This window comes from Monodon monoceros, unplaced genomic scaffold, assembly GCF_005190385.1.
Source record: "Monodon monoceros isolate NGI ecotype Baffin Bay Population unplaced genomic scaffold, NGI_Narwhal_1 Super_Scaffold_2, whole genome shotgun sequence".
Taxonomy (NCBI): domain Eukaryota; kingdom Metazoa; phylum Chordata; class Mammalia; order Artiodactyla; family Monodontidae; genus Monodon; species Monodon monoceros.
In genome coordinates, this window is record NW_021703776.1 from 331,278 (window position 1) to 358,658 (window position 27,381).

A 27,381-nucleotide genomic window follows, 5' to 3' on the forward strand; every position below is an offset into this window, starting at 1 on the left:
CTTTCAGCGCATCGCGTGGGGATTTACTTTCCTGTGCAGACAGCCTGCCAGAAGCACTAGCCACGAAGATGGCTCTCAAGTGACCATTTTTATTGACAATCGCCTGGGCCTCAACGGACATTTACTTTCACGTTGATTCCTGTTACCTGGGGCTAAACGCAAGCCCTGACAAGTAGATGAGTTACTCAAGAATTAACCTGCATTGAGAAAGAAACGCATTAGAAGCTAGGAACCCCAAATTCGAGTTACGGTCTCAAGTTGTCTGCGGTGAGTCACATGGGTCTTCAAAGAAAATGTCAGAGGCGGCTTATCGGACGGCACGCGTTACGGGTGTGCGGGGGTCAGGGTGGGGTGAGGACACCGCCTCGCCGGCTGCCTTAACTGTAAACAGTGGTCAGATCTGGTTTGAAATCTTTATTCAGGGAACTTGTGATGGGAATGGAGCAGTGAGTTGATTTCAGTAGCTGACCCACAGGGCTGTACGAGGAGCGTCAGGTTAGCTGACTTCCAGCCCTTGTAGATTCAGAATGTTACCATCTTCTCAGCCCGGTGGTTGCTGCCCGATTAGCAAGTGGCCACCGGGGGTCGCTGACGCTCCGTGGTGGGAGCGCTGGGCCTGGAGAAGGCTCGCGTTCTGAGGTGACTTTGCTGCAGGAGCGGCTGTGCGGTGCTTCCTGCGTGCACGTGTCTCTCACGATGTGAGTCGCTGCGGGCGGTCCCCTGAGTGGCTGGACGGTTTGGTCATTGGCGGGGGCGTTAAAAAAGCTTGCATTCTTGGCATTCAAATAAGTAACGAAGTTACTCGCTGGGGTAAAGTGTATCCATGAACCCACGTGTGTCTTAGGTTACAAATTCATGTTTGGTAAGTGACAGTTTGGGGCCTAGGTTTTTCTGCGTGGTGAGGTTGGCAGCACATGTTATGTGTCACTACATATAACCTGTAGTGACCTTTCACTGTTTCTCTCTCTGGGCGCCTCCGCCTTACTTTCAGTCAGTGCTGAATTGATCACGTCAGAGCCTCAGCGTTCCCGGGGGGCACATTTCCTTGGCACGAGGTCCTGGGAAAATGGCAGGAGCTCGCACTCATTCACTCACTGCAAATCTCCCTTCCCGTTGTGTGAGCTTCCAGAAGCTGGAGCCCCCAGCCCCCGAAGGGAGCCGGTGCCTGCGGGCTGGCTCGCCAGATCAACAGACACGCATGGGCAGCGAAGTCCAGAAGCGCGTGTGCCGCGGAGTTTCAGTGTACAGTGTACAGCAGTGGGGCCACCGGGCCCAGGAGCCGCCCTGCAGACGGGGCTGGGGGCTCAGACGGACATGATGAGAAGCCGCTGGCTGTGAAGAGCGACGGGAGAGTCGCAGGGTGGAGGCCTCGGGTCCAAGGGCCAGAGGCAGCAGGAAGGGAAGGGGCTGGGCCAGCTGTTCCGGGACGCGGTGCCCCTGGGAAGCTCCCCTCTGCCCGCGCTCCATCCTGAACCCTGGCAGCTCCCGTCAAAACCAAATCTCAGACTGCCGGACCCTGGAGCTCACCTCCCCCACTGCCATCCTGGACTGAATCCCCTCCACCCACCCTGGATGCACCCAAGCCTCGTAGGCTGCAGTGCCGGATCAACAGCGACTTCCTCCCTCTGTGTTCCAGGCCACATTTTTATTCTTTTAAAGGCAGCAGTGAGGTCGAAGAGTCAGGACCAAATAGACCGAGAGGGCGACCAGAGGGTCTGTCTCCCCCTATCCTGCACGACTGAGCGTGTTCGGAGGGCCTGGGAGACAGGCTCCCACCATCCTCAGCAGACTTGCCCACCCACCCTCCAGGTTCTTGCAGACGGAGGTGTGGGAGGGATGCCCGAGAGTGATGAGCTCTTCTGTGCGGGCCCCCCCGGAGGGAGAAAGCATCCTGACACCTTGCCTTACTTCCCTTGGGCAGGAACGAGTGCCTTTGGTGGATCTGGCCCAGCCTCTCTCAGTCGCTTGAAGTGGTTCTGTAAAGCATCAGGGACGCCTGGCTGGCACACGGTTTGGTGAGAGAGATGCCTTGCAGGGATTCGCCAGCACCTCCAATTCTGTTGGGTAAAAGCTGCAGTGGATGGTTGCTGGCGGGACTCATGTCAGAGTAGACACTAGTAAAAACTGGCTCATTCTGGCTTTTTCCCTCGGTGAGAGGGAAAGAAATAATCAGTGTGTGAGCAGAGCTAAGGGTTTCTGGCCCATGCCGAAGAACCTGGCCCCACGTGCCCTGGGAGGAACCGCCGGTCACTGGGAGCGTCAGATCCTGAGGGAGCTCGTCCTGGGCTCTGAGTCCTGCAGACCACCCTGCTCCCACACCATCCGGATGGGCGTCATGGTCCTTTTAACTTGGAGAACTTCAGACCCTCCACCACCAGCGGAAAAAAGTAAGTGGCTGTTTCTAATGGGGCCTCTGTTTTCCTACTTACACTTAGGTAAATATTTTTGAGCCTGAGTTTCAGGATTGAGTGCGCTGACCTCTACAAAGAGTACTTCTTACTGGTTCTGGCCAATTATTCTAACCTTAGAGGTATCTTTGATCCTGATCTACTTTGCAAAGTGTCACTTGTCTCTCAACTTGGCCAGTCACAAAGGAGACGAGCACGTCTTCTATGCTTCTATTCAAGTCATTAGTGCAGAAAGATGCCCACAGCCTGGGGATGCCCACACCTGTTTAATAGTTTGGGCTCTTAAATGAGCCATAGCACGTCTGGGGTCCTGCTAACTCATTAGTCTGATAACTTTGCCTTCGAAAGAAAATGACTTTGTGTTGATCTGGCCCGTTTATGGCGACTCTCTCAACATGGTTTCGGCAACTGCCGTTTTCTTGAAGGGCTCATGGAGAACCCAGGATCAGAATTCACACGAGGAGTGACATTATCTGTGGGTAGTAGGACTGTTATCTTGTCTGAAGCCCTGGGAGGAGGGGGTTAGGGTCTGGTTTAGGAAGGAGGAGAGGGAGGGGAGGGCACTGGGGTTGGGACAGAAGGGCCAGCGGGCATCTCAGTGGGTGGGCACCCCATTACGCCGCCCACCCTGGGCCAGTTTGTGGGCTGGGTGCAGGGCGGGGGGGCGAGGGTAGGGCAGGGGTGCACGGTGCTGACCCACAAACTTCTCGGTGGAGTATGGAAAAAAGGAAGGAATTTACTAGCTTAACTCTCTCTCTGTCTCTTAAATTTAATACTTTTCAATCAACAAACACATCTAATTTTTATTCATCTTTCTTCAGATTTCCTGTTAATCAAAACTCTGTTTGTGCCGGTAGCCTCCAGTCAGTCCTGGTGGATGTTCCTGGGCTGTGTGTCTTTCACAGTGATCTCCTCTGGTCCCCCTGGAGCACCTGTGGGTCTTATCGCCGCCTCTTCCGCACAGACGGGCAAGCTGAGGCTTGCAGGTGCCACCAGCCGCTGGGCGGTCCCACGGCAGGAGCTGGAGTCGCCCTCCTCCTGGGCCCTGCCTGAGTCCTCCCTGCCTTCCTCCCACCGTGTGGGGCTGCAGCCCTTCCACATGGCCCTCAGAGCCGTCTCCTGCCCTCTGGGCTCATTCCCACCCAGGCCTCTTCATTGTGCGAGCCGATCCGAGCCCGCCGGGACACGGGCAGCAAGGCCCGGCTCCTGTCTGTCACGTGGAAGGTGGCTCTTAGTATCGATCCCACTTCTTTGCTTCGACAAGCCCTGGCCTGCCACAGTCACCTCCCCCGCTATTTCCAGTTCACCCCCGTCACTGTTGGTGTTTCTTTTCTGGTCGTAATTAGGTTGAGAGCAGCGATCGCTTCCAAAGCTTCTCTGCACCTCTGAGTCTAAAATTGTCAGCTGGGCAAAATGCGGACCATCTCTGGGATGCTGCTCTGAGCACAGTAAGGGTTTTGGCAGACGCTCAGTAAAGAAGCTCCTGCTAACAATGCAAATGCTTTGCCTAGGGATCACTTTCACTTTTACAGGGAGTCTGTGATCTCAATTATCAAATTGTCTGAGTGTGTGTGTGCGCATGTGTGCTGGGGTCACAGTGGTGGGGAGCTGCCTGCCCTAGATCCCTGGCGCCTTGAAGTTTTCCAAGCCGGACATGGACGTGTAGGAAAGGCACCAGCAGCACGGCATCCGTGTGTCTGATAACTGACTGGACCAGCCTAAGCGAAGCCTGAGCTGAAAGATGCCTGCCTGACTTTAAAACAGATTCACCAGTGATATTTCCAGCCCAACAAAACTGAGTATTATCTCTGTTTTTCTTATTCCCCGCCTGCTTCAGGTGCCTTTCAAACAGGGAAAATGGTCATAGTAGGATTAAATAAAGATAAAGAGTAAAGTAGAGAAGCACAGAGAAGGTGTGGAAGCAAACACGCTGCAAGGCACTGCTCTTGCGTATGGCGTGACTGTGGGGTTTCTGCGCGATGGCACCCAGGACCTCCCTGTTGGTTGAAAAGAGGTGTACACAAGTTTTAAGAAAATGTTTGCCTTGGGGCTAAATTCTAAGAGATGCATGGAACGTGATCCTGCTTGGGGACCACGGGTGATGCTGAGATGGTGGCTAAGGCCAGGGTTCCATTGCAGGTGCAGAGGGACCCTCACCAGCCGGTTCTGGTGCCCACACGAGACCAGGAGCAATGATCCCAATTTAAGGAAAACTTCCACAGAAGCCCATTTTACAGAACTGATCAAAGAGGGGCCTCCCAAATCAAAGCAAAGGGTGGATGTGCATACCCCCCCCCCACTCCTGCTTCCTCTTTGAAACCCTCTCTCAACCAAAGGCATCCACCTTCCCTTAGAGACCACGATGGAAACAGTGGAATAAGGAAATCTTTCCCAAGGTACGTCTGTACCACATAAGTCCCCTGTGGAAAAAGGGGTTTTGGTTAATTACGTGTGAAAACAATTAACATCTCTCTCAGAGATTCAAAATGTACGTCAGCATATTAGATTACCTAACCATTTGTGATGGTTAATTTGTATGTCTATATGTGTGGGCCGTGGTACCCAGACATTTAGTCTAATGCCAATCCGAATGTCCCTGTGAAGTTATTTTTTAGATGAGATTCACATTGAAATCAGCAGACTTTGAGCAGATTACTCTCTGTGATGTGGGTGGGCCTCGTCCAATCAGTTGAAGGACTGAGGTGACCCCAGGGTGAGGGAATTCCTCCTTCAGAGGGCTGCTGGGGCTAAGCTGCCACGTCAGCCCCGGGCCTCCCAATGCCGGCCGACCCTGCAGAGTTTGGTCTCGCCAAGCCCCACGATTGAGTGAGCCAGTTCCTTTAAAAAATCTCCCAGAATATGCACATCCTATTGGTTCTCTTTCTCTGGAGAACCCCCATTAATCCCTTCGCTATTTCTTAATGATTCTGGGGGCATCTTATGGCATTGTATGAAAGCATCTAATGAGTTCTCCCTGTTGGCAAGGCTCCTGATAAGGGAACAGTAACTTCTGTTCACAGAAGGTCTTGCTTGGTCCGAACAATTTCGCAGTAATCACGCCCATCAGAGTATAAACACAACAGGAAGCCTGTTTTTTTTTTCCTTTTTTATATTCTGCTTTATAATTTTTCTTATTACAAAGATGGTTAATCAAAAGTCATTGCTAGGCAGAGACGCGGCCCTGGCCCTTTCACGCAGGGAACAGTGATGCACCAGACACTAGCACAGCTGTCCTCAGCCCCTCCTTTTCACTTGGTTTGCTTTTTCTTTTCAAAAATGATAACAGGCTTGGAAATCTGGTTTTCAACTTTGGAGATGGAGGAGAAAGAAATAGTTCACACTGATGCCAGTGAAAAATGAAAACTGATAATCTGAGAGCAAAGGCTAAGACTTGATGTCAGGAGGGAGAGGGTCTTCTCCTGAGAGCGTTGCGGGTGGAGCGCGGACGCTAGTTCTGAGCGGCTCCCAAGCCATCATAGAGGGTAGGCTGCTTACAGGGTCAGGGAATGACGTGCACATTTTAGAAACCTTTCCGTTCAAAGTGTCTGGAATGGAACAGAGGTTTGGGATCCGTGGAGCTTCAGGTGAACCCTCAGCGTCTTGGGAAAACAGGTCTTCAAGGGGCTCGTCATTAGGGGATCTCTGAGTCTGGGGGCCACACAACTCAGCTGTAGTCACGTCCGACCCTCGTGCTTTGACACAGGTTCTCTCCAGTGCCCCGACGGTGGCTTTGTCTCGAAGGCGCGATGGGGACATTCTTTGTCTGCTGCTCAAGTTCCCTGAGGATGGAAAGTCTGGGTCTGCAGCGAGGGAGCTGTGCCGCCTGCACGGGGCCCAAGTGTTTTCCCTGACTGTGCTGATGGGTTGGAACCTGGACCTGCGGAATTTCGTATACAAAGTAAGGGGAAGACGGCCGCGGGCCGGGGTCGGCCAGCGGGGCCCGTGGGGATGAGTCGGGGGCGGCGGGGCAGGCGCAGACCCCGCAGCCTCGGGGTGGGGCTCGGAATTGAGGGGTGTCTGGGAGACTTTCCAGGGTCCTTGGAGTCAATGTGCTCAACGGGGAAGGACCAGTGATCAAAGTCCCCACCGGAGCCCAGCACCAGGTTCCCTCCTCTTTGACCAGCACTTGACTGGAGTTTACCTGGGAGGCTGGCTTCTGCTGTGGCCCCCGCCCCAACTCCCTGGCGGCCCCTCTGAGTCAGAGCTACTCCCCCGCCTTGGCCGTGGCCGCCTCTGCCCCCTGTCATGTCCTGGGGCCCGCGAGCTCTGTCCCGAGAGGGGACGTGCTCACCTTTGCCGGGGCCTGTCCGGGAGAGGGATGCAGATGGCGGGGGACATGGGGCAGCCCCTCCCTGGGTGAGCCAGCTGTTCCCTGCCCTCCACGTGCCCACACGCATGTGGGTGTGCGGGAAGGGGCTGAAGTGGCCGCGGGGACAGCTGCCCCGAGGGCAGGCCCAGTTACCTTCTGCAGACAGGAGTTGTGCCCTGGGCTGCACACCGGCTCGCGGCCCTGTCTCTGCCTCTTCTTGAAGTCCCTCATCTTCCAGCCTCCACTGTTGGAATCGTTACCTGTGTCTCCAGACCCTTCACCTTTGACCCTTAGGGACTTTCTTGCTCCAGGTTTCTCCCCAGGGATGGATTTGCCAACACCTGGGCTCATCAGTGACGGCTTTGGTGCCCCACATCCGGAAGGACAGTTTGGGGCCTCAGGAAAAGGGTAGATCTGCCCTTCCAGCCCAGTGTCCTTCATGGTCTCCCCCTCCTCAATAACTTCAGGAATCCGGTGGGTGATATACACGCTGAGGACAGAGATTAATTTTCAGAATGAGAATTAATTCTGAAAATTTCAGAATTTTCATTTCCAACCCATAAGCAGGAGGATGGACGTTTCCTAAACGTCCCCATGCTCTGCAAGGCCACGTGCCTCGCGGTGGGATCCGTGCCTGCGGCTCACACGTAGGCCGGTGAGTCCTGCATCCACTCCCACGGCCACTCTTCTGCTTCACCGCGGGCACCCCTGGCGGCCAGTTCTGTTAGGTCCACAGAAGCCACCGACTTGAGGCTGGTGCTTCTCAGGCCCCGATAATGACTTTGACAAAGGGCCGAAAGGATGAGACACTGGGTCGGAGTTGGTCTCCCACACACAATGGAATCGACACCTCCGTTAATAACACCAGCTCCTCCTACCCGCGCAGCTCCAGGGAAGCTGATGGGTACGCGGTGTTGCTCAGAGGCGTCAGCCGTCAAGACACACTCGGGGAGCCACACCAGCGCTGGGGTCCAGCAGGCCGGGCTCACTCCCAGCTTCCCTCGGCTGATAGTGAATTTGTGACGCCTTTCACAAAGCACAACGTCCAGCGCGTTCCTCTGGCCGTCAGTGCCGGGGCTCCATGCAGGTCAGTCCCATCGGTCGGTGCCCCGAGGGCCACTTCTGATGTGCAGCTGCAGTTAGAAAGGCGAGTGGGAAAACGATAGGAGCCTGCACCCCTGGCTCCTGCCGAGGAGGCTGCTGCCTTAACTGACGACACGGGCACATTACTGTGTGCAGAGAGAGTGAGAGACGGAGCAGGGGTCTCAGTCCTGCAGGTCAAGGGCAGAGCCAGCAGCTGAGGGGCAGGTGCAGAACCCTAAGGGCCCAAGTTTGAAAACCTGGACATTCAGAATGCAGATGAAAGCAGGGGGGAGGGTGGCTCTGAGTCCTCCCCCTCTGTGGGAAGGGGCAGTGTGTGCTAATTTACCCATTCATCCAGCACGTATTTCCTAAGCAGCTATAATAGTATTTTTTGGAAATGTTTATTGATTTTTTTGTTATATTATTACTCTTTTTTAATAGGTCTTTATTGGAGTATAACTGCTTTACAAAGTTGTTAGTTTCTGCTGTATAACAAAGTGAATCAGCTATACATATGCATATATCCCCATGCCTCCTCCCTCTTGCGTCTCCCTCCCACCCTCCCTATCCCACCCCTCTAGGCGGTCACAAAGCACCGAGCCGATCTCCCTGTGCTCTGCGGCTGCTTCCCACTAGCTATCTATTTTACATTTGGTACTGTATATATGTCCATGCCACTCTCTCACTTCGTCCCAGCTTTCCCTTCCCCTACCCCGGGGCCTCAAGTCCATTCTCTACATCTGCGTCTTTATTCCTGCCCTGCAACTAGGTTCATCAGAACCATATATATATTTTTTAGACTCCATATATATGTGTTAGCATACGGTATTTGTTTTTCTCTTTCTGACTTACTTCACTCTGTATGACAAACTCTAGGTCCATGCACCTCACTACAAATAACTCAATTTCGTTTCTTTTTATGGCTGAGTAATACTCCACTGTATATATGTGCCACATCTTCTTTATCCATTCATCTGTCGATGGACATTTGGGTTGGTTCCATGTCCTGGCTATTGTAAATAGAGCTGCAGTGAACATTGGGGTGCATGTGTCTTTTTGAATTATGGTTTTCTCTGGGTATATGCCCAGGAGTGGGATTGCTGGGTCATATGGTAGTTCTGTTTTTAGTTTTTTAAGGAACCTCCATACTGTTCTCTGTAGTGGTTATATCAATTTACATTCCCACCAACGGTGTAGGAGGGTTCCCTTTGGAAATGTTTATTAATTGATTGACATTTTCTCATAACAGAATCTTTTCTTTAATTTTTTAGTCTTTTAAATTGAAGTATAGTTGATTTATAATATTGTGTTAGTTTCAGGTGTACAGCAAAGTTATTCACTTACACATCCATACATATCTATTTTTTCAGGTTCTTTCACGTTACAGGTTATAACAAAATATTGAGTAGAGCTCCCTGTGCTAAGCAACCAGTATTGCCAGAGGCCATTCTCGCAGCTGTGGCCACATCAATGACCATGACAGGCAAAAATCCCTGCCTGTCCCCGGACAGAGAGGATGCAGTGAATAAGTAAAACACAGAGTGTGTCAGTGGTGACAGCACAGGTGGGTCCCAGCATCCGGAGCCACTGATGCTTCTAAAGCACCCAGGGTGCATTCCTGGCCCTAATCTTCCAGCTGGTGATGGTGCGGGAAGCCTTTGAAGCTCTCTGAGCTCAGTTCCTTCATCCACAAAATCAGCGCTGGCACACAGCCCACAGGGGTTCGGAGGACGGGAGGATGTGTGCGCTGTGACACAGGGAAGCTGTAGGTAGATGGAAACTGTTTCACACATAGGAATCAATTTATTGTGACCCTCTTCTTAAATAGCCACTCCGCGCACCTCAAAGACAGAAAAGAATTGTTTGAAAGTGATTTGACTTTTAACAGCCAGTCATATCTGCTCCTGGCATGTTCTGACGATACCAGTACGGTTGAGCGTGCTCCCAGAACGGAGCCAGTAGAGGGGGCTTTATACGGCACAGCAGAGGTGTCTCCCAGGCTCAAGAGAATAAAATCAAGTAACGCTCTTCATTTTCTGCCCCGCTCCAGCGATGCTTGTGAGGCACCACGTCCAGCACTGGTTAGGTCGTGTTGTGTTTCCCTTGGAGACTCTGCTCCCTGCACAAGCCAGCGGCCCGCTCAGCTCCCTGCTGGACGTCGGGTCCAGCCTCGGCCACCTGCTCCCCGGTGACAAAGCACAGGGACGAGGGTACCTCTTAGTGGTTCTGGAGGCAGCAGCCTGACGAGGAGCAAGGCCTGGGGTCCCCTGCAGAGCCAGAGGAAGTGGGACGCACAAGCACCCACGTGGAGGTGGCAGTTCAGGCGTTCTCTGTGATGTCAGAAGTCACTGGATGGATTACCGTCACAGAGGAGATTCCAGGGGCCTGTTTAACTGAACTCAGAGAGTACCTCGCTTTCAGAAACGTTAATACGTTTATTTGCACACAAGTAATTGGCTTGCAGATTACAGATCGTTTGCTGCGAATACAAACGCGAAGTTGAATGAGGTCAGTAGCCAGATGTTCGTTGTGCCTGGACTGTCTCTGCCTGGAATGGAGTTGGTGGGGAAGGGGGTTGCGTGTGGGGCCTGTGAAGGGTGAGGCGCAGGGTGAGGGGCGGATGGTGCATCCTCGGACCTGCCTCGAACTCGGGACACGGGGTGTTCATTCAGCTGAGGGGTGAGTTGAGAGCCCTCGGGTATCTGGGAAATTTAGCTGTAGGTATTCATACTATTAATTAGCCTGAGTTAGTGGTACTTTATGGATTAATGATTTATCACTGGACAGACAGCAGAGATTTGCTGGTGTGTGTGTGTGTGTGTGAGTGTGAGACATTTGTCTCTTCAACCGTATAGACCAGAAAAATCACTGCTGTGATTTGCATAGCATTTCAAGGACAGAAGGACTACCGCTGAAATTTCATACTTTCGACGTGGTGACAATCTTATATAATCAGTTGGAGGAGGGACCGAAGTTTCAGGAGCCTGGGAGGGAATCCCTCTAAGTCACTGTTTGCCTGTGGTTTATTTTTCTTATGTTCTCAGGCTTCAGCCTTTGGTCCTTTCCAGTCTGTGATGAAGGTGGTTTGCAAGGACCAAGCCTCTTTCTTTAGGAACTCTGACATCTTTCTTCACTTGCCTAGAGTTAATGAATTCTTAGGAGACGACAAGGAAAAATTCAACATTCCTGAAGATTCAAGTAAGAAAACTGTAATCCATATTTGTTTAGATTAATTTGCATTTTGATAATTAGCCCTGCTTTGTACAAGATATTCTGTCTGTGTAGAAAGTGGGTACATATGAGCAAAGAATTTCCTACCTGCACCCTCTAACCTGTATCCTTCGTTTTCTGTAAGGTCAGCAAATGCTGGCGTCGCAGTTGGATTTGAAAGACCCCTGCACCCTTGAACACGGGCTAATTCTCTCACCTGTGACGCCGAGGAACTGGGTCTTAAATTCCAGTGCACCTGAAGCCCCAGCCTTTTTGGGACCCCTGGGTAGCCAGTAACAGTGAGAGGTCTGGGCCCGGAGACCAGGGGCAGCATTTTGGTTCTTGCAGAATGGCTGTCTCACAGCCAGGAGAGCCATACGTGGTCCCCTACAGATTTTCCTTCTATATAATGCTCCCTAGCAAATAACAGCAGACTTAAAGGTGATGCCCTGGCCCCACTGTAAGTTGGTGCATTTTGATTAGGAACAGAGACGAAACGCACAGCTAAGGGTTTGGGTTTAGACTGCTCAGCCCCACCAACAAGTTGTGTGTCTTCGGTCCTGTGACATCACGTCCCTGAATCATGTTCATCTCATGTATGACATGGAAACATAGTGCCTGCCTTGTAAGGTTGTTGTGAGGGGTGATGGGGGTGATGTCTACCGACTGTTGAGGACGGTGGTGCGGTTGTGTCCTAGTGTATTAATCACTGTTCTGCACTGTGCGGCGAGTCAGTGGTGTGACACACACTTATCATCTCATGGTCTCTGAAGGTCACGGTCTGAGCACTGATTAGCTGGGTCCTCTCTCGGGATTGCATGAGGCTGAAGTGAAGGTGATGGCCAGGGCTGGGGTCTCACTGGAGGTAGTTGTTGGTAGAATTCAGTCCCTTGCAGCTGCAGAACCCCAGGAGGCTGCGTCTTCAAGGACAGCAGAGTATCTCTTTGATTCTGAGGCTTCTGGTCTCTTAAAGGGTTTAGCTGATGGCTCAACCAGGATAACCTCCACTTCGATCAACTCCAAGTCGGAATCCCCGCGCCGTGGCCGTGTAACCTAACCAGGGGTGTGGCGTCCATCATATCTACAGGTTCTATCTGCAGGACAAGGCTACGAGGCTGTCTTAGACTTCTGCCTGCTGTACCCAAGACACCTCTTTATATACCTGTGCCTGGGATGGACAGACGTGTTGGTGGGACCAGGGAGGAGAGGTGAATTATGTAGAGATGGGGCTGCAGGGTGTCCTCAGAGCTGCCCTAGAGACAGTGTGTTGGTGATCAGCTGATGGATAATTTGGAGAGCTGTTGAACAAAATATAATGTGGCAGTACAGGTACACATTAAGGCTATTCATATGGAATAATTTTGTTGTCTTCTTTCCTAATCCTTATTTCCTCTTTTCTTCTTGCATATGGGTTTTTTGAGGATTATTAATTTGTTCATCAAATCCAATCATCCAGTTATCCTTCCATCCTGCATCCATCCATCCATCCATCTATTCATCCCTCTGTCTTTCCATCCATCCTGCATCCATCCATCCATCCACCCACCTATCCATCCTTCTATCTTTCCATCCATTGCTCCATCCATCCATCTGGTTGTTCAGCTAACACTGAGGACCAGTTTTTCTTTGTCCTTTCATACATTTATTTCAAATGACGGTCACGCGAACCATAGACAATATTAGTACCCTCATTTTTCAGGTGACACGAGAGAAGCTCAGAGAAGGTTAAGTGACTTGACCAAGTTCACAAGTGGCAGATGTTGGGATTCCTGCTTTCAGATTTCTTGTTCTGTTCATATGTATGATTGTCTTTTCCAAAGTAAAAATTGCTACCGTTTAGCAGTATGAGTGCCAACATGAGGAATTGATGTTTAGGTGAAAACAAGGTGATTTAATGTAACAAAAGCAGTCAGTGCAATAGTTCTGTATAGGTGCAGCAAAGGAAATTCTGTAGCAATTTATAAAGCTAATTTCTTAAGAAAAACCTAATTCTAGTCTCAATACAGTGACTGTTGAAAAGAAGATTTTCTAGATTAAAACCAGATGCATTCCTTTTGCATTACTGTTTTAATTTTTAGGTGTCTTTGTCATTATTTAGTACTCTTACCGATGACTTAGTTTAAAAATGTGAAGGTCATACTTTCCTCTCTTTCAAATTCTTGAAGGGGACATGGTGTCTCAGAGTTTTGAGACAAGAGCTGCTAAAGACAAGGACAAGAAAAATTATTTCTGAACTTACTGCCCCAAATCAGAATTGAGTCATGAAAAAAATATATAAGCCACTCATCGGAAATTGAGGCGTCATGGCTCTGTACGTGAATGTCCTTGTCATCCTGGACATCCCCAATCGTGAGCAACACTTTTTTTTTTTTTAAATTGTGACAGCACCCTTTTGCTTGAAGCTTTATCAGGAAATACTACAGTCTCCAAATGGTGCTTTGGTGTGGTCCTTCCTAAAACCTGCATTACATGGAATAATACTGTACACACCAAACACTCCAGAGATTAATAAGGTCATTAGAGAGGTGAGTTTGAACGAATGAGGATGTTACAGACCATACAAGCAGTACAGTGGGAAGCAGTCTGTTAAAATATTTAACGTGATTGTTGTATAGCTTGGATTACACACAGTTTTCTTATGCTGATTACAATTTATTTTCCCCTGGGTATTTTTTCCCTGTTCGTGTCGTTGTTGAACTCGGACATGCCGCGTTGTTCTCTCAGAGGACATTTTGGGGGCAGGAGGTGTTATTTGGAGTAACTAATGCAGGCAGGACACTTAGACAAAGGAGGCCGGTTCAGGTGGTCCCAGGAAGATGTGGAGAACAGATGCGCATCTGTTTTGCTTGGTGCATCTGGTGGTGAAGGAGGAGTCTGACCCAGTGTTCGTGGTCTGGCTCTGGTGGTGACATTTCCCAAGTCGGCGGCGAGGCTTTGTCGGCCTCATCTGTGGCGGGTGAGCCCAGGTGAAGAAGCCAAAGAGCTTCCCTGGAGGCGTCTGGACATCGCACAGCTCTGCGTGTTTTCCTTTCCTTATGTTTCTTACCTTCTCAAACCCGTTAGCTTCAGGATTTATCATTGTTCATATTTGCACTTTCTTTTGACATGGTGGTGCTGTGTCTTCCCAGGGTCTTCTCTCCTTGTCTGACGGTGGCTTATGAGCCTGCAGGCACCTTTGAGGGACTTCAGGAGGCCATGGGGTCTGTCAAAACCAGAGGAGGAGACATCAAGTCCTATTAATGCTAAACTTCCGAGCTTCAAATAGTACTAATAACTTAAAAGCTAAAAAGTTGGCGATGGGGTGTGGTCATCCGAGCAGTTGGGTTATTTTTGTCAAAGTAGATTTTACAGATTCACGTTTCCTGCCCTCGTGGTTGCCACGTGGCCTCTTGCTTCCTGCCTGGGGCTTAGCTCAGGGGCTGTATTTGCCTCAGTTTATTCTGAATGCGCTTAATAACGTCTGCTTTATCTTGGGACTGTCCATTTGGACTGGGCTGTCACAGTGAGATGACATTAATCTAGACGTATGTCAGGAGCTCATCCTTCCAGGGCTGGGCTTCCGAGGGGCCTGGAGCCAAAGCCAGTGTCGTTCCGATGATCTCCCTGCGTTAAGCTTGCAAGGGCGGTGGGAAGTTCAGAAATTTCGCAGAAAATGGCTCTGTAGCACAGCTTTATTTTAAATTCAAATTAAAAAATGGGCCATGACTTCATTATTATTATATTATGTATTATCACACAAAGATATTATTGATGATATATAAAATGTACTGTAGGATTATATACCGTGCTATATTCTGTGATACAACAGTTAGTATGACAGTCTTGCTTTTGAGGAGCTCACCCTGCGGTGGGGAAAGAGAAGACAAACATCTGAAGAAATAATTCAGAACTAACGTGATCAGAGATTCGCTCAGTGTGGCACAGGGCACAGGAGGTGAGCTTCCAGTCCCCCTGGAAAGGAGGGTTTAGAAAAGCCTTCCGAGGGAGGGCATGTGCAGGCCTCCATGGGGGCGGGAGGAGGGGGCTTGGCCACGACAGGGATGTGGCAGTGAGTGTGCCCCGTGCGTTCTGAGAATGACGGAAGTTTTGGAAGAACAAGCAGACATTTCCCTGGCTCTTGCTTGGTCCCCCGTACACGTCATAGGCAGTGCTGTGCGCTGGTGCCTTTTGCACGCATTCGCCGTGGCTGACGACTTTGCATGAGGGTGTCCTGGTTTGTACGTATGAAGCTAAACTTCGTGGCGCTGGAGCCAGGCCGAATGATTCTATTTAACTTTGGGGAAACCGGTTCTGCTCACTGGACTCCCGGTCCAACGTTCCACGTGGCTGGGAGAGCCTAGAAGCTCTGCCAGCTTACGGTGTGTGAAGCACATCACCTGTCATGGTGGAAGGGCCTGTCTTGCATGTCATCTACTACTTGGTCTTACTCTCCCCATTACTTCCCATTAGGTGGAACCACGTGAAGTTGCCATTTTTTCGTGGGAAAAAAATGTATAAAATTGGTCATCTCCTCTGGTTGGACCTGTAACTCTGAGGGTAAAGCACCAAGCAGCACGATGTCGTGAAGAGAAACACGTGTGCACGGGGCTAGGCGGGGGGTGCCCCCGCACCTGTGACCTGTCCCTTGTCACCGTCCCTCTCAATAAGCCTTTTCCTCCCGGTAACACGGAGGCCGGAGGGAGAGCCCCGGTTTCTGGGAGCCACGAGCGTAGTCCGAACCTTCTCCTCCGCCAGCGCTGTTTCCGGAAGGGCGTTGCCCCCAGGGCGGTGGGGAGTGAAGGTCACCTCTGGAAGCAGGAGCGGCCGGGAGAGCAGCTGCTCTCAGGGCCGGGGGGGTGGCAGCTTTGCCCGCAGAGCGCCTGCCGCAGCGTCCGGCGACGCTCCTGTCCCCGCCCACAGCCGGGGCTCACTGCCGGCATCTGGGGTGGAGCCCGGGGAAGCCGCCGGCTGCCCCACGGGCGCGGGGCTGGCCCTCAGCGGGGAAGGTCGGCGTGCTGAGGCTGAGGGACGCCGGAACGAAAGGGCTTGTCGGGCTGGGTGGGGCCCCGGGGAGCAGACAGACAGAGCAGGGGCGGCCGGGCCGGGGGGGTGCTGGGCTGGCGCGCGCCGGCTGCGCCCTCCCGGGGGCCGTGCTGCGCCGGGGCTGGGGGCCGGCGGGCGGCCTAGGGCAGAGGGGCCTCGGCCTCACTCTGGTGTGTGTCTGGAGGAGGGGCGGCCGCTGGTCCCGAGCCCACGGGTGGCCCAAGCGCAGGGCTCAGGCGGGAGGGGGAGACGGGGGGGCGGGAGCCAGGCCTCCCCTGAGGACCTGATGTGGCCGGGCAAGGCCGGGCAGGCGGCTGCAGGGGAGGCCAGGCCTCCCAGGGGCCGCTCCCGCGGGTGAGGTCGGCGGCCTCCTCGGCTGCCAGACAGGGGCCCTGTCTGTCTGGCACATTAATGAAATGAAAAATACGCAGCTTACAAAAAAGACTAATCTAGATATAGACTGGCCTCCAGGACTTACTGTTAACTGTATTTCAGGGCGGTGGGGAGGAGCGTGGGGTGTCCCAGTGACGAAAAGCGGGTCACACGCGTGGGCACCTGTGCTCCTAAGTGTACAGACAGCTTCAGGACGACATCCAGGGAGCTGCTGGCAGCGCTTCCTCTGCGTTTGGAACGTGGTTCCTGGGGCGCAGAGTGGAAAGGGGGTCGAGCTTTTCACGAAGCCCTTTGAACACTCGGAATCGGCTAGAAGCAGCAAGATATGCACGCCTGACAGCGTCCCGGGAAGTCTTTCCATCTTGCTGTCTTGTGTGGCGGTGGATTGGCGTGTCAGCGGGGAGGAGGCAGAGCGCCGCGTGTGTGCTTTGTCGTCCTGAAGATGCGGCCAGGCCGCTCCACCGAGATGCCCAGTCCAGCCGGCCCTCTGTTCTGGGGAAAGTCAGGCCCAGGTCCCTTTGTTTCTGGGGCCCCAGGGCGACCTTCCTCTCTTCTCCCAATCCTGCCGAGATGCGGAGGGAGGACCTCTTTAGAGAGAAATGGGCTGTGGGGAAGGGGCTCTTCCCTCCTGGGTTCTGCCCTTCCTGATTCTGGCCAGGTCAGAAAAAAATCCTTTCTTTTATTTAAATCTTCAGATTCCTCTGTCTCATTCCCCTAGCAATAAGCAAATGGTCTGAATGCTGAGGAGGGTGATATAAATAAGAAAATGATGAATACAACAGAAAAAATAAACCCATAGCTAAGATCTTATGCTCTGACCCAGTCACCTTCTTCTTTCTTTTTTATTTTTAAACAAAAATGAGCTGTAAGGAAAAGAGGCTTAGGGCATTTTCTAAAATCAGCAGTTATTAGGTGGTATGTAGGTGAAAACAGAGCCCAAGTAGTTTCTCCCAGTGATATAAAAGTGAAGACAAGACTTGAGGTTGTGGCATCTCCGAGATTTGTGCCCCAGTTCTGGGCGGGGCTCCGAGCTCCGTGTGCGTTGTCTCCCTGTAATCTTCTGAAGGTTTTGCTCAAGTTCTTGATTCTGTAAATTTTTGTATTTCACCAGTTTGGGGAAGTTTTCAGCTGTTACTTATTCTAATAGCCTTTCAGCCCTACTCTGTTTCTCCTGTCTTTCTGGGGCTCAAAAGATATGAACGTGGACTCCTAGTATTGTCCTGCAGGTCCCTGAAGCTCTGGTTACTTTGTCGTCTGTTTTTCCTCTTGCTCGGATTGGGTGAAGTGTACTGACCTGTCCTCAAGTTCACTGGTTCTGTCCTCTGTCATTTCTACTTGAGACCATCCAGCAAGTTTAAAACACTTTCTGTTATGGCATTTTTCAGTTCTGTATTACCCCGTGCTTAGCTGTCTTTTTAATAACTTGTATTTCTTTGTTGAACTGTTCTGCTACTTAATTTGTTTCAAGACAGTTTTTAATTGCTTGTTGAAGTATTTCTATGATGATGGCTTTAAAATACTTGCCAGATCATTCCAACATCAGATTTATCTCAATATTGACATCACTTGATTCTTGTGAGTTCTCTGGTTCTTTGTATGGTGGGTGATGTTCAGTTGTATTGTGGGCATGTTGGCTGTAAGAAAACCTTTCATTTTTGCAGACAGTCTCCTGTTCAGGTTTAACACACAGGTCTCAGTGTCCTTTGTGGGCTGTGGTTCCAAGGACAGTTTAATCATCACAGGCTTTGTGCTGTTATTTTGATCTGCTTGGTTCCTCTGGTGCCGCTGAAGCTTCCACGGGTTCCCGGTGCTGCCGCCTGAGGGGCAGAGGGGTTTCTCCAGGAAGTTTGTGCCTCTTAATCCCCTTCACCTGTTTCACTGGAGACTACCAGTTTGTTCTCTGAATCTATGAGTCTGTTTCAGTTCTGTCATGGTGGTTCATTTGTTTAATTTTTTAGATTCCACATATAAGCGACACCATATGGTATTTGTCTTTCTCTGTCTGACTTATTTCATTTAGTATGACAATCTCTAGGTCCATCCATGTTGCTGCAAATGGCAAGATTTCGTTCTTTTTTTATGGCTGAGTAATTTTCCACTGTATATATGTACCACATCTTCTTTATCCATTCATCTGTCGATGGACACTTAGGTTGCTTCCATGTCCTGGCTATTGTAAATAGTGCTGCAATGAACATTGGGGTGCATGTGTCTTTTCAAAGCAGTGTTTAAGTAACTTGGCTAAGGCCACCAAGCGAATAACCCGGAATGGGGAGGCCTTGTTCACCACTTCATTTTTAAGTGCTCTCGGTGTGATCTTTCAGAGGCTCAGTGCGGTGCATATATTCATGTTGTCTACTGTTCAGTTCTTACAAAATTCTGCCTTAATTTCTAGTCATATTTACTTTGTATCTTTTAATGATGTGTTACTGTGTGTAGAAATATTAGTCACTGTAAATTCTGAATTTATTTCAGAATAAAATGATCGTTATTCCATTTACCCTTTTGCAATGAATTTGATTTTTTTACTGTTAACATTTCTAGTTTTTATGTTTTTGCTTGATTTTTGAGGCCTTTTGTTTTTGATTCAGTATAGAAATACAGTTGGCTTTGATAGTTTTGTCTCTGCCATATAACATAATCTTAATTAAGAAAAGCGTTTTATTTTGTTCATAGCTATAATTTTAGCACCTACACTTATGCCTGGCTGAAAGACCTTTGGTAAATATTTATTGAGTAACTTGACGGGATGGGTCTGAAAATCTTAGCCTTTGAATTACGATATTTTAACCTACTTGAAGTTCTTTTCATAACTCTGATAAGTTTAAAGCTATTTTGTCATCCTCCTCTATAGTTTTGAAATGTATACCTGTCCTGGTGATTACCGTTTTTCCTCTCTTTTGCCAGAAGAATTTGTTCTGTAGGGTCTCTTTTCCTCCTTTGTTTTCTGTCTTCTGTTTTTTAATGTCATGTCTGTCCTCTTCCCAGTTATCAATGCCCAGACTCACTTCTTTCTTACGTGAGAACCTTTGCTGTCACTCCATCCTCTCCTCCCGCACCATGGCTATCTTGTATTGATAGAGTCTGAAACCAGTCAGACACGTTAACAATCATCAGAGTGAGCAGCTGGTGTTTATAATTCTACTGTAACTTTTCTATTATAATTTTTTTCTTTCAAGAATTATTATTGGCATTTGGATTCAATTCAGAACCTTGCTCACCATTATTTAAAATTAATTCTCTATTTGAGTGGTTTCATGGCTCATCATCATTTCAGTGTTCTCATATTGATTTAACTGTTTACTCAGGTGTGTTCAGGTAACTTTTTCAGGAGCATTCATAGGTAGCATCATTTCTTTGTCCTTGGATATCTGAGGTCCTCACCTTTGCACCGTAGCTCAGCTGGACATAAGAATTCCTGGCTTATGTTATTTCTCCCTGAAAACTCAGTAGATTCTGCTGCATTGTCTACTGACCTTTAATTTTGCAGAGAAACTCTCTGAAACGACATTATTGTTTTCCCTTCTTCACAGGCTTCTTGTGTTCTCCCTGAGGCTGATATATTTATTCTTTTAGTTAGAATTCCAGTTGTTACAAGGTATGCTAGCACTAGTCTCTTGTTAATATTTTTTGCTGTGTAAGAAATGTTTATAGCACCGTTATTCACAGTAGCCAAGATATGGAAGCAACCTAAGCGTCCATCAACAGATGAATAGGTAAAGAAGATGTGGTGTGTATACATATACATACATACGCATGTATATCTATATAGGTATAGATATAGAGATATAGTACAATGGAATATTACTCAGCCATAAAAAAGAACAAAATTTTGCCATTTGCAACAAGGTGGATAGACTTGGAGGGCATTATGCTAAGTGAAATAATTCAGACAGAGAAAGACAAATACTGTATGATATCACTTAAATGTGGAATCTAAAAAAATGAAACTAGTGAATATAACAAAAAAGCAGGCTCACAGGTATAGAGAGCAAACTAGTGGTTACCAGTGGGGAGGGGAAGTGGGCAGGATGGGGTAGGGGATTAAGAGGTACAAACTCTTACGTATAAAATAAGCTAAAAAGATACATTGTACAACACAGGGAATACAGCCAATATTTTACAATATCTATAAATGGAGTATAGACTTTAAAAACTGTGAATCACTGTATTGTATACCTGTAACTTATATATATATATTGTGCAGCAACTGAACTTAAAAAAAAAAGAAAAAAAAGGGAAATGGTCTTCAGGTTTGCACACTCGGCAGCGGTGGGTTTTCTCCCTCCTGTGATAACTGACCCTGTTCTTGGCCCCTTCTGTGCTCTGGGTTCTGAATCTTGGCTTAGATCTCTTGCATCTGTCCCAGACTGTCTCTGATTTGTCCTTCTTTGTCTCTCTGCCCTCCTCTGAGGGCTGGGGCAGGGTCTTCACTGCCCTGTCTGTCCCCCTTGTTTTGATTCCCAGCCTGTGTTCAGTCTCTGGGTCTCACCGCCTCACGTGGGCTGTTTCGTCCTCGTTGTCACCTCCTCTGTGCTCCTGGATGTTTCTTGAAAATACAAAGTAGATACTTTCTGCATTTTCTCCTGTCTTTCATTAGGTTTATTTTGACCAGAAAGGGCCTTTTCGTGTGCCTCTGGTGTTCCCCTGCTTGCTCACCCTTAGCAGCAGAGGACCTCACTTTTGTGGGTGGGCGAAGCACAGACGTCGGGTGAGTCCACAGCTCAGGCTCATGTGAAGGCGGAAGGGCGGCGTTTGGACAGGCTGCGGCTTTCCTTTGCTGGTCAGACCCCTGGCAGCTGAGTGGGGGAGGGGCAGCAGCCGAGGCAGCCGTGCCCACGGGGGGCTCCGTCCTGTCCTGGGCTCGTCTTGGGAACTATAGCAGCAGGAGCCTCTCTTCTCTTTCTAGCCCCTGAGCTGGTGTGACCTGTGCCATTGTGACCCCAGGGGGGTGTGGCTGGACTCCAGACCCGCCTTAATCTTATCTCTTTGCATATAGACTGTTTTCAGTATAAAAACACAGTAACGTTGCCACAGACATCTTCATGGGTATAGCTTTGTATTTCACTTAAAAGATTTCCTCAGGATGGCGTCCTTTTATTTTGAGAGAAAAAGGCAGGGGTGTTTTTTTGTAGGTCAGTGACCATAAATATGACACCAAATTATTTTACAAAAATCTTACGCTCATTTGCTCTGCCAGCAGCCATAAATAAATAACTGCGGTTTCGTTTTATCCTAAATAGAGTTGGGCATCATAAAACAAATCGTAGATGCTAGTTGAGAATGTATTGTTGAGACGGAAGTGTGAGCAGGCGTCTTGTTTAGTCAGTGTACACTGGGGACGTCTGTTGCCTGTGAGAGTGACCTATACACTGAGGACACCACGGTGACCACGTGGACAGCACCTGACGGAAAGAGTCTGGGGGGAGGGCCTTGGGATGGTCACCGTATCCGGGTAGGTGGCCGTGGAAGATCTCCGCTCTGATGGCTGAGCCGCACACAACGCTGGTCTCCTTGTTGTAGCAGCCACAGCGCTGAAGAACCTTCCTAATGCAACAGGGCTGAGCTAGAGATGTTCCCAAATCTTCTTTATCTTGCAGGCAAATCGTACTTTTGATTTTGTGGACAAGCTGAAGACTTTATCTGAAACACTGCTGAGCTTGTCCAGTGTTTTTCAGAGCAGCAGAAATGGTCAGATGCTCCGTCAACTGCAGGTGAGGGAGGGGTGACCCCTTTGCCACCGAGGGCTGGGGGAGCCCACGCTCAGGTGCGTCTGCAAAACCAGAGTGGTCCTTTAGAGGACTCTGCAGAGCCACCTGGGGCGTGGCTTGCCCAGTTGACTGGTAATGTTGACGTAAAATTGGATGTGTGTGAAAACTTTTTGTAAGTGATCAGTTGTTTTGCCCATGCAAGATGTTACTATTGTGGGAATGATCAATAATTCATTAGTATTTATTTGTGCTTTAAATTCCATGTTAAATTAAAGCTTTTTGGGGTGGTTTTTTTTGGGTGCTTTTCAACTGTGGGTCTATTAAAACAATTATCATTCCCCAATATTCCGTACTGACAATGTAATATATTCCAAAATACGTGGGCTGTAGTTTCAAATGGCCTGACTTCTTCTCAGCAGGACAGTCATTAGTTACAAAACTTTCATCAAGGTAGATCACATGAGAACCTTTTGGGGCATCTGTGTAACTCTGGCTTAACCTGCGTCTGATGGCATGAGAAAATACAACTACATTTTTATTCTTGTTTGGCTTATTTTTAATCCACTGACCAAGTAGTTCAAGGTGGTTCCGAGCAGGGACTCAGAGCCAGATGGTCTGGGTTTGATTCCCAGCCCTGCCCCCACTGCTGTGTGATCTTGAGCTGGTCACTGAACTTCTCTGTGCCTTGGGCTTCTTACCTTTGAAGTGAGGAAATAACCATAGTTATGAGCTGTAAATTGACTTAAATTATGTAAAGCACTTGGAATAGTGTTTGGTACGTAGGAGATGCTTCTGTGTCTGGGTCCTCCCAAAAGCAGACACCGAGATGAGGTTACATGTGTGAGAATTTTGTCAGGGAAAGAGCTGTTGGAGCCGAGGCTGGGGAAGCCGGGGAGGCCAGGGAGGTCTGGTCCTGAAGGGATGGGGGGTGGGGTGGGGGCTGGGTGGAAACATCCCACAGGGCCCTGCATTTAGAGGACACATCTCATCCAGCTGAAGTCGGGTATCATGGGGGATCCTCTGTCAGGGAGCCGTGGCTCCTAGGAGTGGCCTCGGCGTGGTCACGGCTAAGAGCAGCCTGGGAGGTGTGGCCTCCGGGCAAACTGAGATGGATTTCAGAGCACAGCAGAGGGCCTTGGATGTTGCCGTTCCTGGAGCTGGGAGTCTGGGATGCTCATTCTCATGGTGGCCATGGCTATTATTGTTTTTCTTCTTCTTTAATTTGTTTGCTCACCAGTTAATTTGCTGATACAGGGATCAGTAGGCGTTTTCTGTAATGAATCAGTTGGTAAATAGTTCAGGCTTTGAAAAGGGGACTGCTGTAACTACAGATAATTGTATGCAGTATAATAAGCAGCAGGTTGAGTCTCTACAAAGTAGTGTGAGAACGTAACAGTGCCTAACTCCATCTCAAGAATCAGGTGGTTAGTGGGAAGAAGGATAAATTAGGAGTTTGGGATTAACAGATGCACACTGATATATATCTAACAGATAACCAACAAGGATCTACTGTGTAGAACGAGGAACTATACTCCATATCTTGTAATAACCTATAATGGAAAAGAGTCTGAAAACGAATATATATATATATGAATCACTTTGCTGTACACCTGAAACTAACACAACATTGTAAATCAAACATATTGATACTTCGATAAAAAAAAAGAAGCAGGTGGTTTCTTGGAGAAGTCTTCAGTTTAGCTGAGTGCTGTTTACCAAGTAGTCAAGTTAGAAATTAAAGCCGCTTATTCAATCACTTGAAGAACTTTTTACTTAGAGAATGAATTGTGGTGAGTGGCTCTATTTCTTAGCCTCGAGATCACATTCAAGAGTATCTGTAGTGCCCTTGGATTTGCGGTAACTGGTGCCTGGGCTCTAGGTCGGGCTCTGCCCGCAGGGGGCTAGATTAGTATTTCACTGATGCCGGCGACCCTGACTTACTTTTTCCTTCAGTTAAAAGCATCTTTCCATGGAGATGTTGCCGAGGTTAAATGACTAATGCATATGAAGTGCATCACATAATGTTGGGCAAGTAGCTAGTGCCCAGTGAAAGAAGAAAAATAAGATTTAAAAAAAATCAGACACTGAGGTTTCATCATGAAATCTTGTCGTCTATAGACAAGAGTCAATGAAATCATCAGGTATCAGGGAGATGTGAGAAATAAAAGAGCTAAATGCAGAAGGTGGGTGTTATTGAACATTCCTCATCAGAAGTCCCCAAGTTATACAGTTGTTTGGTGAAACAACTGTTTGCTGGGAAAACTGGACAGCTACATGTAAAAGAATGAAATTAGAACAATTCCTAATACCGTACACAAAAATAAACTCAAAATGGATTAAAGATCTAAATGTAAGGCCAGACACTATAAAAAGCACAGAGGAAAACATAGGAAGAACACATTCTGACATAAATCACAGCAAGATCTTTTTTGACCCACCTCCTAGAGTAATGAGAATAAAAACAAAAATAAACAAATGGGACCTAGTGAAACTTAAAAGCTTTTGCACAGCAAAGGAAACCATAAACAAGATGAAAAGATGACCCTCAGAATGGGAGAAAATATTTGCAAACGAAGCAACTGACAAAGGATTAATCTCCAAAATATACAAACAGCTCTTGCAGCTCAATATCAAAAAAACAAACAACCCAATCAAAAAATGGATGGAAGACCTAAATAGGCATTTCTCCAAAGAAGACTACAGATGGCCAACAAACACATGAAAAGGTGCTCAACGTCACTAATTGTTAGAGAAATGCAAATCAAAACTACAATGAGGTATCACCTCTCACCAGTCAGAATGGCCATCATCAGAAAATCTACAAACAATAAATGTTGGAGAGGGTGTGGAGGAAAGGGAACCCTCTTGCACTGTTGGTGGGAATGTAAATTGGTGCAGCCACTATGGAGAACAGTATGGAGATTCCTTAAAAAGCTAAAAGTAGAGCTACCATGTGACCCAGCAGTCCCACTACTGGGCATATACCCTGAGAAGATAATTCAAAAGGATACATGTACCCCAGTGTTCATTGCAACACTATTTACAACAGCCAGGACATGGAAGCAACCTAAATGTCCATCAGCAGATGAATGGATAAAGAAGATATGGTACATATATATGATGGAATATTACTCAGCCATAAAAAGGAACAAAGTTGTGTCATTTGCAGAGATGTGGATGGACCTAGAGTCTGTCATATGGAGTGAAGTAAGACAGAAAGAGAAAAACAAATGCCATATGTTAACACATATATGTGGAATCTGAAAAAAATGGTATAGATGATCTTTTTTACAAAGGAGAAATAGAGACACAGACATAGAGAACAAACGTATGGATACCAAGGGGGAAGGGGGAGATTGGGTTGAGTTGGGAGATTGGGATTGACCTATATACAATATTGATACTATGTATAAGGTAGATAACTAGTGAGAACCTACTGTACAGCACAGAGAACTCTACTCAATGCTCTTTGGTGACCTAAAGGGAGTGAAGATATATATATATATATATATATATATATATATATAGAGAGAGAGAGAGAGAGAGAGAGAGAGAGAGAGAGAGAGAGAGAGAGAGCTGATTCACTTTGCTGACCAGCAGAAACTAACACAACATTGTAAAGCAGCTATACTCCAATAAAAATTAAAAGAAAAAGAGATTCCCCCCTTTGCTTAATCCTGGCATTGGCCCCACTGCATCTGTGTTCCACCCTCAGTAGATTGTTGCTTATTGTAGGTACGTGGCAGCACACTGCGGGTGTATGTGTGCCAGCTGCAGAATTAGTATGCAAGGTGCCATCAAGCTGATGGGAGTAATCTTGGAGAACCTTCCACAGTGCAGCCTTTGACAGATGAGGTGGAGTTGAACCATCAATAGTGAAAGAAGAAAGATACAGATGATGATATGAAACATGCTTCCAAAGATAAGGCTTTGAATACTGCACGTTTAAGAGAGGGTGTGGGAAAATGCTGAACCTTTCATCAGTGTTCTTGTAACAGTGACCCCCTCTTTATAACCGGCCCACAGAAAAGGCAATATAAAAGATTTATTTAAAGGGTCACCATATAGTTCTATTAGAAAGTTTTACCAAAAAATCAACACTTAATTCATTCTTTGTTTTCAGTATTAGTGCATATTTATTCATACAATTATATCCCCAATTGTTTACTTTTGTTTTTCAAGATAAACTCCTACGCAAATGTAATCCTATTTACTGGGATGTTTTAGAACCTCTTTGCACTTTTTGTGCCTTTTTCCTGTATCATGAAACTTGGAATAAACCTAACAAGTATTATTCAACAAGAGGAATGGTGAGATTAGTTTTGTTAAACTACATTATGTTCCTTTAGGAAGCCCTGAAAAACAAATTTATAAGAAGCCTTTGTAGAAAGCCAGCTGCACATTGATGTAGACAAATGGACGGAAAAGCTCCAGACACTCGGTAAGTGCAGCGGGCGTTGCGGTGGATCCATCATCAGGCCATGAAGTTTCTAGGTGACACTGATGAGTCACTGCTTCCTCCCCCAGTTTCTGGTTTCTTGTCTTTGAGATGCAGAGCTTGAGTTAAATATACTCCCCAAGTTTGTTCATAACTGAAGTTTTCCGATTTGCTGACTCAGGGCTCGAATAGTAAGGAACTTAGTTAAAAAGGAAGGCCTTTGATGTAAATACAGGAATTGTGAGTTATAACACAATTTTATAAAAGAAATTGCTATCATTGAGTTAATAGTCAATTGAAAGCAGTTAATTGATTTGAAGATCTGAAACTTAGATAAAAAAAATTCATCAATCAGCAAACGTTTATCGCATGTTTGTAGTTTATTAATCGGTGACTTCATTTAGATGTTCAACAGCCATTTTCTGAACACGCAGGAGAGTCAGGCTCTGAGCGAGAATCTGGAGACCCCCAGCCCCCGCGCGGTGGTTTGGCAGGCGCATCCCAGGGATTCTTCCAGGGGGCTAGGCCAGAGGGATGGCAGAATGGAAGAAAGAAAGAGCTCTGGGAGGGAAGGAAGGGTGTCAGGCCGTCTGAGGCCCCCGGCACCTGCCACTGTGCCTGCACCCAGGGCGAGGGCTGGCGTCTGCTTGGAGCACGAGGGTTAGTGGAGGGCAAGGTGATATATTAGGCACAATACTTCCCTTTATGAAAAAAAAATTTTCTGGCGAATTTACTACTTTAGAAAGTTTAATAGTATTTTAAAATAAATGTTACTGGGCTTCCCTGGTGGTGCAGTGGTTGAAAGTC

At 48.0% G+C, this 27,381-nt stretch overlaps 1 protein-coding gene across 1 annotated transcript in view; it reads left to right on the forward strand.

Annotated features, from left to right (window-relative positions):
• ABCA13 (ATP binding cassette subfamily A member 13) overlaps nucleotides 1-27,381 on the forward strand; it is a 262,933-nt gene that overhangs the window by 35,887 nt on the left and 199,665 nt on the right. The window contains 8 exon segments of the mRNA XM_029233962.1: nucleotides 5,987-5,992; nucleotides 6,123-6,306; nucleotides 9,910-9,996; nucleotides 10,845-10,998; nucleotides 13,396-13,535; nucleotides 22,026-22,139; nucleotides 26,486-26,515; nucleotides 26,517-26,577. Coding sequence (XP_029089795.1) covers nucleotides 5,987-5,992; nucleotides 6,123-6,306; nucleotides 9,910-9,996; nucleotides 10,845-10,998; nucleotides 13,396-13,535; nucleotides 22,026-22,139; nucleotides 26,486-26,515; nucleotides 26,517-26,577 — 776 coding nt within the window.